Raw genomic sequence first — 18,111 nt, forward strand, 5'->3', positions numbered from 1 at the left:
AATAAAGGTGATTGCTTTCTCAATAAGGCAATGGAAATGGTTGGGTTCGAACTCAGAACGCTAGTAATGGAGAGGTGATTTACTTCCAGATACAACCATTTATAGAAATGCTTTGTGTTGATCAGACATCTCATATTTTGCTATTGCTGGAGCACTACTCGTTGTGTTTCCATTAAATGTGCGAGGGTTTTCTTGGCCGTTAAGAAATAGATTGAAGATCTATTGAAATGTGTTGTGTAATCCGTTGTCTATTCCATCATGAAGGAACTCAGAAATTTGTTAACGTGAGCGCTGTAATACCTATATGGATATTATGAATGGGAATGCACAACATAGAAGAAAAATGATCAACCTGAAGTTTGGGAAGAGTATCAATGGTAGTAAGGCAAAAGTTAAGACACTAAAAACGTAAATAACAGGTCCACTGATGTGGCAGTAGCTCGTTTGTTTGGAATATGGGTTATCACGACTGTTGAAGGCATGTAAAGGAATAATATTGGAACGAAAACAAGCACGATTACAACATCTATGTCCAATGAAGAATCAGATCAGTACATCACTTGTAGAACGTTAAGTAGCACCTCAACTAGCAGCTTGTTGATAATTTTTATAAATATGACAGTTTAATTATAACCAATCGCATCTTGCTCTTTTTTCCAAACAAATAAAAAATGAAAATGGAAAATTGAATAAATCTTATTTTAAATAAAATAAGTAAAAGAGATGAAAACAATACTATAAATAATTACTCAATATTTTTATTTTTAAATTAAGATGATATGTAAGTGGACGTCAAGTTTTGGTTAGCCAACGAATGAAACCAATCCTTGGAGGCCATTTATAGCCCTATCCATACATGCTTCTAATAGAAAAAGTTAAAGAATTTATACAAGAGGATGGGTGGCGTTGTTCTATGACTATTATTAACCTATTTTAATACTATTTGAAAAAACAAAAAATAGGAGAAGATATTGACTGTAGTCCCTCGTTGTGAACACAATATGCAATGGTAATCTTAAAAGATCAGACGTGCATATGTGGCCAAAGATGAATGGTCCCAACAACTCCTCCGGGTCAAAATTTATCTGCAGAAAGGATCCCATGAAAAGATGCTTTGCTGACCCTGATTGTGTGTTGGGGTGTGAAACCAAATACACACGCCAACGGGAGAGGACCAAACAAACAAAACTACAAACAATAAAATAAACAAAAATTACGAAAGGTGTGTTGGCCATTGTCATTAAGTTTTGTCCTTGCACGCCGACATTCCCTTCTAACTTTTCCCAATCCTTCCAGCGTACTTTCGCTATCTGACGTTGTAACTTTTGCCACACACTCCCTATTACAAAATTGACCGTTGATTTTCTTTGGCATGGCCTCCATAACCCCATTGACTGTCAGCACTCAGCAGTTGAAATATTTCAAAATTTAATCTTATTTTAATAATGTTATTAGTATTTTTTTAAGTTCTTAATTAAAATATAATAAATAATTTAATTTTTATAAATAAAAAATAATATTTTAATAATATTTTTTTCGACTTTTAATTTTTATTAAAAATTATCTTATCGTAATATCGTGTGATTTTCCAAACTTGGAACTTGGAAATTACTATAGATAGGCCAAATGTATATTTTATCATTTTTCTTTTTATCTCCCTTATTCATTCCACTCAACTTCAACTTTGTTTCCATGAAAAATCCATCACATGCAACTAAATATGTAAGATGCTGTTACGCAGCTAAATTAATAATTTATTATTATTTTTTTTTCCCAAGCAACTATAGATTGAATTAGCTTTTAATACTATAGCAAGATTCTTTAATATTTTTATGATTATTTCATTGAACCCAACCCTACTTTTTGTCTTTTCCTTGAAAATAGTTTTGTAAAGTATAAATTATTTAATGCAGCTAAACCATGAAAAATATAAGTAAAATTAATAATTTAATTAAAACAAGCTATATAAAATCATAAAAAAATGCAATATAAATTTATATGATAATCAAATATCGTTGAATTGTCTCAACTTATATATTTATTTTGGTGCTTCAGGTAATTTTTCTCTCCCTCATTGTGGGAAGACTTTATAGCAAAAGAATATTCTGGCTCTTCAATAGAAGTCTGTATGAAAATTACTCGACTTATTATAATTGATTTCAAATGATTAAATTAATCATGAAAAAGCATAAAAATATTTTGAATCGTAGCATTTCTGATTCATTATATTATTTGATTCAATATTTGCATAATATAATCCCAAAGAGAAAGCTTGCATTTTTTTTTTCAATATGAATTCTTGACCCAAATTTATGGATATCCATCACTGCAAGTTTCAATATTATAATCATTATGATAAATATCTTCAAATAAATATCTTTATAAATGATCTTCATAGCTTCGTTTTAAAGGCAACTTCCATGATAGTTTGTTGTACCAATTAATTCATATGCACAACAAATCAATTCACATGTATAATAATATTTACAATACAATAGTGTGTATATACTATATATATATATATATATATAAATTCTATAATAGTAACATACACCCATCTACACGGTTTTGAACCTTAATTAATTTCCACCTATTAGGATTATTTTAAATAATATGGTTCCAATTATCCAGACTTTTAGGTACCAATAATGCGCCACTTGCTTTGGTTTCTGTAGGTTTTTTTTTTTTTTTTTTTAAATGGTGGGTTCCTCTTCTCTTCTAGTTTGCCACTTTTCCGCTTATTTTATATATAGAGTAATGTTACATACAGTCATTTTTGCGTATTCTCTGCGCACTCTATTGATATGATTGGCTGGATTAATTATTTTTTAATACACAACTAATCATATCACTGGAGTGCACAAAGGAATCCGCAAAAATGACTGCACATAGAATTTTTATTTATTATATATGTGCGCGTCCTATAAATGACCACTCACATGGAATCAACGAGCACATGTGATGGAATCTAGCTAAGTAGCTAGCTTGTAGCTATGTCAAGGTGAACAACGGTACTGCGGGCCACCTTATCAATTCTATTAGAAACCATCACGTTATTTACAATGGGGTAAAAATTCCATTGAGACAGGCGTATTAAACGGCTCTCCCATTCATTCGTTGGTGAGAATGGAAGGTATTTCTTTCCTTTAGAAAAGTGGGCAGGTGTCGACTTCAGGGTCATTATTAGGACCCCTGCAGATTAGCTGTTTCCCAGCGCCTTACGAAGTCTAGCAAATGTTGATGTTTTAGACAGATTTGCAATTCAAGAGTCCTACCATCAGAGGATAGAAGATCTTAGATTTGCTTCCACCACTTCACCGGCTTCCATTCCTGTCGCTAGAGAACTTCACAAGGCAGCGTAGATTTCCCATAGCTTGGTGCCTCTCTCTCTCTCTCCAAGAATTTATCTATATATTCATGATTATAAATTTTATGTTCTCTTTTCTCGACCGTTATGAGCGTTTGTGGTCATGAAGGTGTATAAGAGATTATTTGTTCTCTATCTTATTCATCATGATTGATTTCCTTTTCTGCATGTTTTTTTTTTATTTGAATTAATTAAATATATCTCGTTCACTTTTTATTAGTTTTATGTGATTCTTTAATATAAGACAATAAATTAACATGGGTCGACCAGAAGATCCGTTATGGGAGCATGTAGATAAATTAAAAAATGGTCGTTTATCCTGTAAATTTTGTCATCATCAATTTGCAAGAGGTATTTCTAGGGTTAAATGGCATTTATCTGGCCTTGAGGGCCACGATGTTAAAGTTTATGAAAAAGTGCCACAAGATATTTTGTTAGCAGTGCAACAAGTATTCGACACTCCCAATAAGAAAGGTATACATATTAATGTATAAAAAAAAAGGGAAAGATAGACAAGTTGAGGAAGAAAATTGCTCAGTTCCTTCATCGTCTGGTGGCAACGAAAAGGATAAGTGTCAACTACTGAATAAACAATTGGCCAAGTTCTTCTTCTCATTTGGCATTCGTCCTGAGATCATTGTCTCTCCCATCTTTGAGGACTTTGTGAAGAGTATTGTTGAATATAGGCCCAGGACTAATCAACTGGAAAGTACTTTTACTGATGAGCAGGAATTGATGTCAGATTTTATCTATCCGGGAATTATTATAAGTTGTTGTGCTGCTGAATTGATTGATGACTTCTTGGTTGGTATGAAATGGGATTTGCGTTCTACACTCGGATTTGTGAATTTAATATTTAATACTTATTATTATTACAAACCGTCATCAAGAGGAGGCTTGAAAATACCAAGGAAAGCTGATGCATTCATTTTATTAATGCTAAAATCAGTTTTAAATATGGAAGATGAATTGCAAGTCGTTTCATTTTCTAGTATAATAGGGTCGAGTGAGGAAGTAAAGTTGCTTGAAGATGAGCAAGAGAAAGCATCATGTTTTATATGTGCAAAATTTCTTGATTACATTATTAGCCAAAAGGAGTTTTGGGGTCGAGTGAAATCAATAGCACAAGTGTGGGTTATATTATTTCAAACTCGTCGCTTGGTTAACCTCGAGGACTCAAATATAGGATACGTATATCAGATGATGGAAATGCTAAAAGATGGCATTGAAAAAAGTCGTGAACAGGACCACTTCATGTATGATTGTAGCTGGAAAAAGTTCAGTGAAATGCAAAAGAAGATTATTCATCCAATACATGCAGCTGCAGCCTTTTTAGATCCGGCTTATATGTATATGGATAATTTTGAGATGAATGCTGAAATGAAGGCTGGTTTAGATTATATGTTTGAAAACATGATTGATTCAGATGAAAAAGAAGCCTTCACAATGGAACTACAAAAATATCTCATGAAATTGCCAGAGTTATTCACTGCTCAAGCAATAACAATGTTAAAAACATGGCATCCTCGTAAGTCAATAATTTATGTTTTTTTTTTTATAATAAAATATTTTTAGTAAATTCTTAAGATATTTCGGTTTATTCTTTTTGGATTGTGTAGGAATATGGTGGGACTTTTGCGGAAAACATACAGTACCGGTATTAAGTAAATATGCAATTCGAATAGTCAGCCAACCTTGCAGTAATTTATTTTGTAGGCGCTATTATGATTTGCTGCGAGGTGGTCATGAATGGAGGGAAGATGGGAGACCAGACGAACATGAAATGGGAGAAGGTTGGATAAAAAGGGTCAATACAATGATCATGAATGAAAATTCTAGATCACTAAAGTTAGAGCCAATCATTCTTGATAAACTTGGTGAAGACCTCGGTGCTTTTATCGATTCTCAGTATTGTACTAAAAGCTACATTAGTTATGTTAAATGGAGGGGGCGCCCACACGGGCAGACCCCCCCTTTATTGCTGCATGCGTTATAACGCATGGTTTAAAGCCATGCGTTACACAGCCGGTAAACGCATGGCTTTAAGCCATGCGTTTCCAGCATATTGAAGGCTGGCCTTTAAGGCCAGCCGTGTAGGGGGGCTATATATAGCCCCCCTCCTTTTGATACTGATGCATCAATCACAATATAGTGAAACTCTCTCTCTCACTTGTTCTCTCTTGAAATAGTTTATAGGCTGTGGATTTATTAAGTGTTACTCTAGTTTTATAACTACGTAGTACACTTTACCACTAAGAGAAAACGCTTGGTTTTTTGTCGCGCTGGAGAAACTTGTGGAGCATTTCTTTAAGCTAAACCTGAGATACTTTTCGCTGTGCATTCTTACATTGGTATCAGAGCATGTATTATAATTGCTTCCAGTTTCTTTTTGGTATATGCATGTAAATTGTGTTTTTTTTTTTTTATTTGCACACATGTGGTGTTGCAGTTTAAAAAAAAAAAAAAAAAAAGTTTTTTTTTGGCCGAAGCCGCTGCAGTGGTGCAGCGCTCACCACCCTTACACGGTGGTGCAGCGCGCACCACTCCTCCACCTGGTGGTGCAGTGCGCACCACCTAAGCATGGTGGTGCAGCGCGCACCGTAGGGTGCTGCGCGGCACCCCTGCAATGGTGCTGCGCGCACCACGGTGCCGCATGCACCGACTGGAGCCCACGGTGCATGGTGCACCGTGGAGGCACCCAGTGGTGCTGCAAGCACCGCCTCGGTGCTGCGCGCACCAGAGGGGTGCTGCAAGCACCACTGTGGTGCTGCCAGCACCAACGTGGTGCTGCGCGCACCAGTGAGGTGCTGCGCGCACCACCCAGGTGCTGCGGCAGCACCCAGCCTCCTCCGGAGGTTCTTTCCGACGAACAGAGGCGCCGGTAACCTCCTGAAACGGCGGCTGTGTTTTGCTGGTTTTGCAGTTACTGTTCACGTGAACAGTAACTGCTGGAGGATGAAGATGACCACTGTCATCTGTTTTTGTTGCATGGGCTTGGGCCCTTCGGCCCACTGTTTTTTGTTGCATGGGCTTGGGCCCTTCGGCCCACAATGTTTTTATAAAAAAAAAAAAAAAAAAAAAAAGGGTTGGGCTTTTAAGCCAAGTGTTTTTTTTCTGTAAGTTTTTTTTTTTATTAAAAACTGGAAAAAGTTTTTTTTATTAAAAACTGGAAAAAGTGGCTCAATGGGTTTTGAACCCAAGACCTACCACTATACTAAGGAGAGGGCGCACCACTGGGCTGCGAATAATCTTTGGTTTAGGTGGGGGTTTTAAATGTTTTTTTTTTTTTGTTAAATAATAATAATAATTTTTTTTTTTTTTTTTTTTTTGGCATGATTCAATATATGTTTAGATATATTGTTATATTACATGTGATCTTTTATTTAATGTGATAGATTAAATGTGATAACATGTGAATATTTGTTTATTTTCATGCTATTTTTTTTTCTTCATAATGTCATAATACATGTGATCTTTTATTTAATTTTTTAGAATTAAATGTGATAACATGTATGTGTATATTGAATATGTGGAAATATGATTATTTTATCATCTATGAATGTTAGACTTGAATGTTTAGACATTAGTCTTTATTTCTTTTAGTGATAAAATAGAAAATCCCACTAAGTAGTCTTAGTTAGAATTGTCAATGTGAATGATAGGCTGAAAGAATTGCAGTGACCCCAGTAAGAACTGTAAATGCATTGTATAGCCAAAAGACCATGGTGACCCCAGTAAGAACTGTAAATGCACTGCATAGCCAAAAAGACTACAGTGGCCCCAGTAAGAACTGTAAATGCACTGATGGGACAAGAAAAATGGACTGTAATGGTCTCATATGAACCATCTTTGTAGACTGGCCCAACAGGTTGCTGTAGTCTGGCTGTCTTTGTAGACTGGCCCAACAGGTTACTATGGTCTGGGTAGCTGTCCTTGTAGACTGGCCCAAAAGGTTACTGCGGTTTTAGTAGGTTATGTCTTTACATGTGACTAGGCCTAGATGACTACTTAAGATAGTGGGAGTATGGTTGAGATTTATGATGATAAATTCTCCCATATTTGTTTTTGCGCGGGAATTGAGTTAGAAATCTAATAATTGGATATTGTGGCGCAAGAGATGATTCTGAAGCCTAGCGATTTTTCGATCTTGCGACATGTCTAAATTATTTTTTTCTAACTTGAAAGGACGCGGCAGATTTCTTAGGTGTGTGAGTAATATCCATTTTTTGCGTATTGTAGTGAAATGGCATCCAAAAATATTGTTGCCGACTTAAACAAAGGGGAGAAATTAGATGGGGAAAACTATGACATATGGCATCGCAAGATTCAATATGTCTTAGATGAGCAAGAGGTCTTGGAGGCCTTATCTCACACCCTTACTATGCCTGAGGAAGGGAGCTCAGAACAACACAAGATAGATCAACAGGCCTATATCCAATGGGCTAAGAAAAATCGGTGCGCGCGCATAATTATGTTAAGCAGCATGCACAATGATCTAATGTGTGAGTTCGAGATCTATGACACTGCCCAAAACATGTGGGAGGCTTTGAAGTTGAAGTTTGGTGGGACTTCAGCCACTAGGTTGCGTGGATTAACCATGAGGTTCGACTCCTATAAGATGCGCTCTGACCATACGATGAAGCAGCATCTTAGGGCTATGTCAACTATGATCCGCGAACTTAGATCGGCAGGAAACAACCTGACAGATGAACAGCAAGTACATGCAGTGATAAGATCACTACCGAATTCTTGGGAGAACATGAGCCAGAATTTGACGCATAACGAGAGTATCAAAGACTTTGATGATGTCTCGCGTCATTTGGAATTGGAGGCTGAGCGCCTAGAGGCTGCTAAGCCCAATCATACGGCCTATGTGGCTAATGCTGGTTCGCGCAAGGCATCAAGGCCTAAGCGCAAAAAGTCCAAGAATGGAGTGGCTGCTGGACATATTAAAAAAGTGTCAGGAACTTCTCAGCGCACCAAGAGGGGCAAGCGCGGGAAAAACAAGTCAAAATTAGAGTGCTTCAACTGCGGAAAGATTGGCCACTTCGCTCGTGACTGCACTGAGCCGAAGAAGGTACACTCTGACTTTTCTCGCATTGTTTTTGTAACTAGCCATGTGATGGTTGCTGACTCCTATCCTTTGTGGACTGTTGATTCAGGAGCGACCGAGCACATAGCGCGAGATAGAGTCGGATTTGTGGAGTATCGCCGGATTCCAACTGGGAGCCGTGATATCAAGGTGGGGAATGGAGCTAGCGTGGAGGTACTGGGACTTGGTACCTACAAGCTGGACTTGCGGGGTGGCCGCACTCTTTTTCTCCACAATGTGCTATACGCTCCCGAGATCCGACGAAACTTACTTTCAGTTGTCACTATTATGTTTCCTTTCATTTGGGCCATGTGTTTTATGGCAATGCTTTTCTTCAAGACGGTTTTATGATATTGGATTTGGTTTATTCTAATATAAATGAATCTATTGCTTTTCTTTCTTCATCTATTGATAATTTGGATTCATACACATGGCATGCTAGGCTTGGCCATATAGGGTAAGATAGAATGACTCGATTAGTTAGAGAAGGCCTGATAGACAATCTCGCTAAGGTCATCTTGCCCACGTGTGAACATTGTCTAATGGGAAAAGCTAAGAGAAAACCGTTTGGAAAAGCCACTAGGGCATCTTTTCCACTGCAATTAGTCCACTCAGACATCTGTGGTCCAATGAGTGTGAGGGCAAGACACGGAGGTGTCTATTTCATCACTTTTATAGATGATTTTTCACGTTACGGTCATGTCTACTTAATCTCCCATAAGTCTGAAGCATTGGAATGTTTTAGGCGATATCTAAGAATGGTTGAGAATCAATTAGATAAGAGTTTAAAAACTCTAAGAACTGACCGAGGACGAGAATATCTCTCTGAGCAATTTAAAAGGCTCTGTGATGAAAAAGGAATCAAAAGACAGTTAACGATGCCAAGTACGCCACAGCAAAATGGCGTGGCGGAAAGGAGAAATCGAACACTGCTTGAGATGGTTAGGTCAATGATGACGCAAGCAAACCTACCAATTTCTTTTTGGGGGGATGCACTTTTGACTGCTGCCTACATTCTTAACCGAGTGCCCTCCAAGTCAGTAACTTCCACTCCATATGAACTATGGACCGGCGAGAAACCCAATTTGAGTAACTTGCGGCCATGGGGTTCAACGGGTTTTGTTCATGATCTTTCTCATAAGTATGGGAAATTAGGCCCTAGAGGGAAGAAGTGTATCTTTATAAGGTACTCAAAACACTCTAAAGGGTATGTGTTAATAGGTGAACAAACTGATGGAAGTGTAACTGAGATTGAATCACGAGATGTGGACTTCATTGAAAATGAATTTCCAAATAGAGGTGAGGTTGACAGGAGTTTAGAACTTCATGAGATTGTGGAAAGTGCTCCAAGGAATTTAGTTGAGAATGAGGAAGAAATTCTTCAAGCTCCTACAAATGATAAAAGGGACTTAAATCCGAGTGGGAGCACACCGCTTGTCAATCAATCACAACAACCTCAGCCGCGTAGAAGCACACGTGAAAGTATTCCCCGTCGTCGTTTTGAGATTGAAGGGGAAGCTTTTATGGTAGCTCCGCATGATGATGATGAGCCTAGGACAATTCATGAGGCTCTCTCATCTTCTACTAAAGATGAGTGGATGAAAGCTCTTAATGATGAAATTGAGTCTATGAAGACTAACCAGGTCTGGGATCTGGTTGATCTACCGACAGGGCGTAAGACTATTGGGAACAAATGGGTTCTTAAAGTCAAACGCAAGTCGGATGGATCGATAGATAAGTACAAAGCTCGCTTAGTAGCGAAAGGATATACTCAACAGGAGGGTATAGACTATGAGGAAACTTTTTCACCAGTGGTGAGATTTGCTTCAATTCGCCTGATTCTAGCTATAGTAGCAAACATGGATTTAGAACTCTACCAAATGGATGTTAAGACAGCATTTCTCAATGGAGAACTAGATGAGGAGATTTATATGGATCAACCAACGGGTTTTGTGGTCAAAGGTCAAGAGCGCAAAGTGTGCAAGCTCAAATGATCAATATATGGCCTAAAACAATCATCTAGGCAATGGTACCTCAGATTCCATCGAGCCGTTCTTTCGAATGGGTTTACGATGATCACAGAGGACCATTGTGTCTATGTCAAAAGGTCCAAGAAGAGTTTCATTATGTTGTCATTATATGTTGACGACATACAACTAGCTGGAAATGATAAAGGGTTGATAGTCGCCACAAAAGAGTGGTTATCCTTCAATTTTGAGATGAAGGATATGGGTGAAGCAGAATACATTCTGGGAGTTAAGATCTACAGAGATTGCTCAAAGAGACTTTTGTGTTTATCCCAACAGACTTACATAAAGAAAGTCCTCGAGCGTTTCCTAATGAGTGAATGTAAACCCATTGACACCCCTGTTGCAAAAAGTGAGAACTTATCTAAAGAGTTATGTCCTAAGACTCAAATGGAAAAGGAAAAGATGGCCCGTGTCCCTTATGCTAATGCTGTGGGTAGTCTGATGTACGCAATGATGTGTACTCGGCCTGACATATGCTATGCAGTTGGCTTAGTGAGTAGATTCCAATCTAACCCCGGACTGGCTCACTGGAAAGCAGTCAAGAGGATTATGCGATATCTCAAGGGAACTGCAAACTATGTGCTGTGCTATCAAGGTTCAGATTTGCAGCTAAAAGGTTACAGCGATGCCGACTGGGGCAGTGACCTAGATGAGCGTAAATCAACCACTGGGTATGCTTTTCTGCTCAACAATGGCGCCATTACATGGAGCAGCAAGAAACAACCCTGTATAGCTTTATCCACCATGGAGGCAGAATACATAGCTTATTCTGCAGCGGTTCAAGAAGCTGTTTGGTTACGGAGATTCCTCAAGCATTTAGACATTGGCACGGATTCTTCAAATCCGGTGACAATATTCTGCGATAGCACGGCTGCTCTCGCATATGCTAAGGACTCTAAGTACCATGGAAGAACCAAACACATAGATATCAGATATCACTACATCAGAGACATGGTAGCGCAAAAGGAAGTGGTTCTGAAACACCTCTCTACAAGTCGCATGGTTGCTGATCCCTTAACGAAGCCCATAGCAAGAGATGTCTTTGAGGCTCATGTTAGGAATCTAGGACTACGTAGACTGTAAATGTTTTTTTTTTTGTGTTTCAAATGACATTGAGATGTAACCTTTCATTTGGGATATTAATACAATATGATTCAGTTATTGTCTTTATCGTATTGTCTTTCTAATTCACACACAAGATATGTCAACAGGCTTAGATCGGCTCACTCACACGAGCGATCGCCTCTAGCACTTGAGAAGCGAGTAGAGATGAGACATTGTGTTCTAAGATACTTGTCCAAGTGGAAAAGTTAGTTGACACAAAGATATGTCAGTTTTAGTGGGAGCTAAGATCAGGTCCAATGAGAGGACTATGCATGGGTTACCCCACAACCTATGTAGCCTGTGGTTAGCCAGATGTGAGATCCTCTTTGACGCCTTGGAGGCGAGCAAATAGAGGAACTCGGGTTAGACGCTAAAGGAGCGGCTAGACTAAGATCTGTACGGTGTTGATATAGACATATGCTCTTTAAGAAAGAGAAATCCATCGTAGCATGTGTTTCATACTACATGTGCTTATTCGACCAAATGAGTAAGTGAGTAAATGGTTCCCCTCTTTCTCACTGTGTGAGTCTCATTTTTTTTTAAGTGTCCTTTACTTTTGACTATGTCATAAGATGGAGGTTATAATGTCTGCTACTTTGGCATGTTGTCTATGGCCATGATTAATACGGTCTAAAGAGGCATTGCTGGGAAAGCGGTTTGACCAAAATTGAATGATATGAGTGCAAAGGGAAGATTCTTCGATATCGCATCTTCGATAGTGTTTGCTGACGTCAAACTATGACGCTACATACTGGTAGCGACTAAGGTTGTGAACATATTGAAATGATTTAGAGATAGTTAAGCATTGTTCTGAGTTTTCTGAAACTCAAGAGGGATTCGAAAATGCTTGAACTGATGCGATCGAATAAGTCTAGGACATAATCAAACACTTTAGGGATGTTACTATGCTAGTCTTCTCTGGGAGAGATTTAGTGTACGTACTCCCACCTTTCTAAAGATATGCTTGGTGGTCGCACGGCCTATTTACTTGTGTGAACAAGATTGAGAACATTAGAGAGATGCAGACCTAGGGTCATGCCCATTGTGTGCGAGTGGGAGATGTTAAATGGAGGGGGCGCCCACACGGGCAGACCCCCCCTTTATTGCTGCATGCGTTATAACGCATGGCTTAAAGCCATGCGTTACACAGCCGGTAAACGAGCCAGCGTATTGAAGGATGGCCTTTAAGGCCAGCCGTGTAGGGGGGCTATATATAGCCCCCCTCCTTTTGATACTGATGCATCAATCACAATATAGTGAAACTCTCTCTCTCACTTGTTCTCTCTTGAAATAGTTTATAGGCTGTGGATTTATTAAGTGTTACTTTAGTTTTATAACTACGTAGTACACTTTACCACTAAGAGAAAACGCTTGGTTTTTTGTCGCGCTGGAGAAACTTGTGGAGCATTTCTTTAAGCTAAACCTGAGGTACTTTTCGCTGTGCATTCTTACAAGTTACGTATCGAAAAGTTTGACAGATGATGCTTTAGTCGATTGCGTGATAAATGATTCGAGTCCATTTTGGGATAACGTCAAGAACAAATGTTATTTTTTATTAATATGGGATAGATGTTGATTTAATGTGAAGATTTATATTAGTAATGTAACATAGTCACTTTTGCGTATTCCATACGCATTTCATTGATATTATCGGCTAGATTAATGCGCACTTCATTGGTGTTATTGGTTGGGTTAATTTTTTTTAATACGCATCTAATCATATCAATAGCGTGCATAAAAGAGTTAGAAAAAATGACTGCATATAAAATTTTTATATTTATATTAATTATTGGCTATTTGTATATTCAGATTTCAAATTGAATCTTTATTTTTATGTCTGCATAGTTATCTAAATTTCTTAGTATTGTTTCCTACTATTTTGTTATTTTTTTCCAATAATTATTTTTTCCACGCTTATGTTGTCGACGGTTATTCGAGCTTTTATATGAGCCTTTTCCCAAACATTCACATTTTTTGGCCCTTTTTTTTTTTACGGTGAAATACTTTCTCAACCGTTATATATTAACGACAAGATTTTTTCAGTGGTATTGATAACATCTTTTATTATGCATTTTTTTTTCTGATGTAGCTATGGGCCGGGCCCAAGGTGGAGATAATCATCCACTATATATCCACGTGATCCTGTTCCTTCTTTACCCTTAATTTTCAATAATATACTGCCATTGAGTGTATCTAATGCAGCTATTTGTATTAAAAAAGTAATACTAAGTATAGTTTTAGGATGGATAATGATAGATTTATTTTTTAAGTTTTACGCATTGTTTTCAAAAAATGGAATTCATTATTCAAAAATAAATTTTTTTATATAGATTTCAAATTTGCTTCCTTTTTTAAGGGAGTATGCAAGATTTATTATACAAAACATTTATCATATTATAATACTCAACTTCCTATTCTTCTAGAGTAATGTTATATATAATTGTGAAGTGTGCAAGTATCGTGTAATTGTTTTGAAAAATAATAGAGATTACTATTAAAAATTTATTTATTTTTCATTTTGGTCCAGTATTTATTCATTTTTTCAAAAGTATTGCGTAGCGCTTACCTATTTCATAACTATAAATATCATTTATCATTCTTCTATACCTTTGTTGTAAATAGAAATACTTAATTTTTTTTATTTTTCAAATCCATTTTATTTTGTGCATGTACGCTACGGCGATACAAGCAAGTAATAAGAAAGGCAATTTATTCATTTGAGCAATTTAAAAAGAGTAATACAACAATTCTACGTCGAAGCAGCGGTGATTTCTTTCTCACTTAGGCAATGGAAATGGATGGGTAGGAATGCTTGTCATGGAGAGGTGATTCACTTTCACATATAACAATTTATAGAAATGCTTTATGTTGATAAGACATTTCATATTGCCATTGCTGGTTTATGTGTAAAAATAAATGGAAAAATCAAACCGGTTAGCCGGTCCGGTTTTTGACTGGTTCGGTCGGAAATCGGTTCTTTTATTTTAAACCGGGCAAATTCAGTTTCGAATCGGTTTTACATTTTCTAACACCGGACTGGACTGGTTCACATATGATATATTTTATTAATTTTTAATATTTTATATAATTTATTTTATATTATATATAATTTTTAATATGTATAATATAAAAAATAATTTTTTATAGATAATATGTAATTATGAAATAATATATTATAATTTATAACATAACATTTTAATTTTAAATATTAATATTTATTTGATCATATGTTTTAAATGTAAAATATATATTAAATATATTTTATTGCATAATAAATTCTCAATATATTTCTTTTGATAAATACATTAGGAATACTAATATACTTAATATATTAAAACTAAAAAACCATACGGAACAGGTAAAACTGAATGTACAGGTTTGGGGGAGTAACGGGTACGTAATCGGTTTTTGAAAAAACAAAATCAGTACATACCGATTTAGTCCTAAATTTTATCTAAAACCGGATCGAAATGAACAGGCTACACTTCTAACTGCTGGAGCATTACTTGTTGTGTTTCCATTAAATGCTCTGGGGTTTACTTCACCGCTATGAAATAGATTGAAGATTTGTTGAAATGTGTTGTGTAATTGGACGTCTATTCCATCATGAAGGAACTCAAAAATCTATTGACGTGAGCGCTGTAATGCCCAAATGGATATTATGAAAACGAATGCACAACATGGAAGGAAAATGATCAACTAGAAGGTTGGAAAGATGATCAATAGTAGTAAAGCACAAGTTAGTACAGCGGAAACATAAATAATGGGTCCAATGACATGACGGTAGCTCGTGTTTGGAACATGGGTTATCACCTCCGCTGCAGTCATGTAAAGCAATGATATTGGAATGAAAACTAGCATGATTATAACATCCATGTGCAACGGAAAATCATATTAGTATATCACTTGTAGAAGCTTAAATAGCATCTTAACTAGCAGCTTGTTGATAATTCTTATAAATATGACAGTGTAATCATAATCAATTACATCTTGCTCTCTTTCACTATCAAACAAATAAAAGAAGAAGATGAGAAATTGAATAAATCTTATTTTAAATGAAATAAGTAAAAGAGATTAAAAAAATACTACAATTAATTATTCAATATTCAAGTTTTTACTTGATTTAGATGTATGTGGTTGTCAAGTTTTGTTCGGCCCACGAATGAAACGAAATCCTCATAGGCTCATATACAGCCCTATCCAAACATGCTTGTGATAGAAAAAGTCAAAAATTTATATGAAAGGATGGGAGGTGTTGTTTTAGTTTTTATTTTTTTATTATTATGTTAATTTCTTTGTTGGATATTAGGATACTAAGATATTTACTAAGGTATATGGATATTAGGATACTAAGATATTACTACTGAGAGAAGTTTTAAGCAAGTTAGTTTGAATATCGTAGATATTATATATATCCAAAGTTAGGATATGACAATCATTTCTGAAAATTAAAAAACTAAATATTAAATATTAAATAGTATATAGATCTCACAAAAGTTTCTGACGAGACACAAGAAATTTGGAGTACTAATTAACAGCAATAATCTGAGAGAACTTCTAGCTACAGTTGTTGTCCATATTTGACATTTTAAATAACTTTACTTTAAATACCATTATTTACTTTAAATAACATGAGACTAGTCAAAATGTTAACTGATATATATGGTGCTTATTTAAATAAGGAAGACACTGTTACGCAGCTAAATTAATAATTTATTATTATTTTTTTCACCAAGCAACTATAGATTTCATTAGCTCTTAATACTATAGCAAGATCATTTAATTTTTTATGATTATTTCATTGAACCCAACCCTACTTTTTCCTCTTTTTATTGAATATAGTTTTGTAAAGTACTAATTAAGTAAAAGAAATAATTTAATTAAAACAAACAAAATAACCGTTATATTATTAAATATAAAATCATTGGAAAAGTGTAGTATAAATTATAAAAATTAATACAAAATATATTGCATTTGATTAAAAATTAAAATATCATTGATAGATCTGCAATATTTGAAGAGGAAAAACAGATAAACAATAATAAAAAAATAAATAAAAAATTAGTCATATTTTATTATTACGTAGAGTTTAGATGGATTATCCAATGTTGGATTAGGTTTTGAGTAGAATAGGTAAAAAGTAAAAGGTATGATATTAAGCAAATTTTAACTAATGGGATGGAAAAACTGATGCTAATCCTCTAAGTTCATATTGTTGGAGTTGCTGCCACTGTCCATTTGCTCCTGGATTCACTCTCTGTGTTGTGTCTTAAATTCAATTAAAGTGATATGGAGATTCTGTTTCGTATTTGGCTATTTATAGAGCTCTTATCGGTTTGCATATTATATTTATAAGGCCTTTCATTTCCTAAGAAATCTATATATCCAATGAGATGAGCTTATTAAATGGCTTCCCCCCGAATTGCTTGCCATCTTTCGAAAAAGGGGACCCCACTACTACAACAAATATATAATTTGTTTATGCTTTTTATAAGTAAGCGTCTTGGATATGGTCGGAGATACATGTTGAATCATATCTTTGTGTCCGATCCCAACAATACTTTTTTGTTGGTGTAATGTCCCAATAGAAAACTCAAACCACATGCTTATACTCTAAAATGACTAGTTAATGATACAATTGGAGCTTCATTGAAACCTTATAAAGAACATGGGGACATCTGATTAAATTAAAACAATATAGAGAAGATTAGCAATATGGCCCTTGCGCAAGGATGAAACACCCAAATCGAAAAGGATCTGCTAGTTCTAGCCAGAATGATATCCCAGATCCTCTTGTCACGGCTGCGACCCAATTCTTCCAATTAATGGCTAGCGGCCAATTTACGGCACCTAGAGCTCCACAGACCGGTTATACCTTGGAACAATTTTGCCACCAGCACCCCCGACTTTCAACGACACATTGAATTCCATGGATGATGAAAGCTGGATTGAACGTATGGAGCAGATTTTCGAATCGCTCTATTGCACGGATGATCAGAAGGTGAAATATGCCACTTACCACGTGATTGACATGGCAAACTAGTGGTGGAAGTCGACATGGGCATTGATACAATTGGAGTTAGGGGGAGCAATCCCCATTTCTTGGGAACGTTTCAAGAGAACCTTTCTACACCACTTTTTCCCACAGACCCTTCGAGAATCGAGAGCTCAACAATTTATGGACCTCACTCAAGGAACAATGATAGTAGCACAGTATGCTACGAGATTCATGGAGCTGTCCCGTTTCACCAGTTACTTAATTCCAGATGAGGAAAAAAAGATGAGAAGTGTGACGCCCTCAAATTCCGTTTGGGATCGGACGGACATTTGAAGCGTCGAGACATGCAACACAAGGTTACCTGCCCCCGTTCATGACATATAAGATGCAATATTCCTAACATGCATCTAGTATTATGCAATATTCGCAGCGGATAATTTTTTTCTTCAGCAATACTATGCACCAAATTAAAATTATCCCAAATGCTTAAAACATACTTTATACATAAAGACCCATTGAA

At 36.2% G+C, this 18,111-nt stretch overlaps 1 protein-coding gene and 1 non-coding gene across 2 annotated transcripts; both read left to right on the forward strand.

Annotated features, from left to right (window-relative positions):
* Positions 1-3,249: 3,249 nt before the first annotated feature.
* LOC122300245 lies at positions 3,250-5,707 on the forward strand. The gene is made up of 2 exons (XM_043110753.1): positions 3,250-4,895; positions 4,987-5,707. The coding sequence occupies exons 1-2, from the start codon at positions 3,854-3,856 to the stop codon at positions 5,361-5,363; spliced, it is 1,419 nt and encodes a 472-aa protein (XP_042966687.1). The 5' UTR covers positions 3,250-3,853; the 3' UTR covers positions 5,364-5,707.
* An 11,550-nt stretch (positions 5,708-17,257) lies between these two features.
* On the forward strand, positions 17,258-17,361 carry LOC122302108. Its single transcript, XR_006240351.1, has one exon. It is a non-coding gene; the product is annotated as a U6 spliceosomal RNA (small nuclear RNA).
* Positions 17,362-18,111: the final 750 nt, after the last annotated feature.

This window comes from Carya illinoinensis, chromosome 2 (genome assembly GCF_018687715.1).
Source record: "Carya illinoinensis cultivar Pawnee chromosome 2, C.illinoinensisPawnee_v1, whole genome shotgun sequence".
In the NCBI taxonomy this organism is placed as follows: domain Eukaryota; kingdom Viridiplantae; phylum Streptophyta; class Magnoliopsida; order Fagales; family Juglandaceae; genus Carya; species Carya illinoinensis.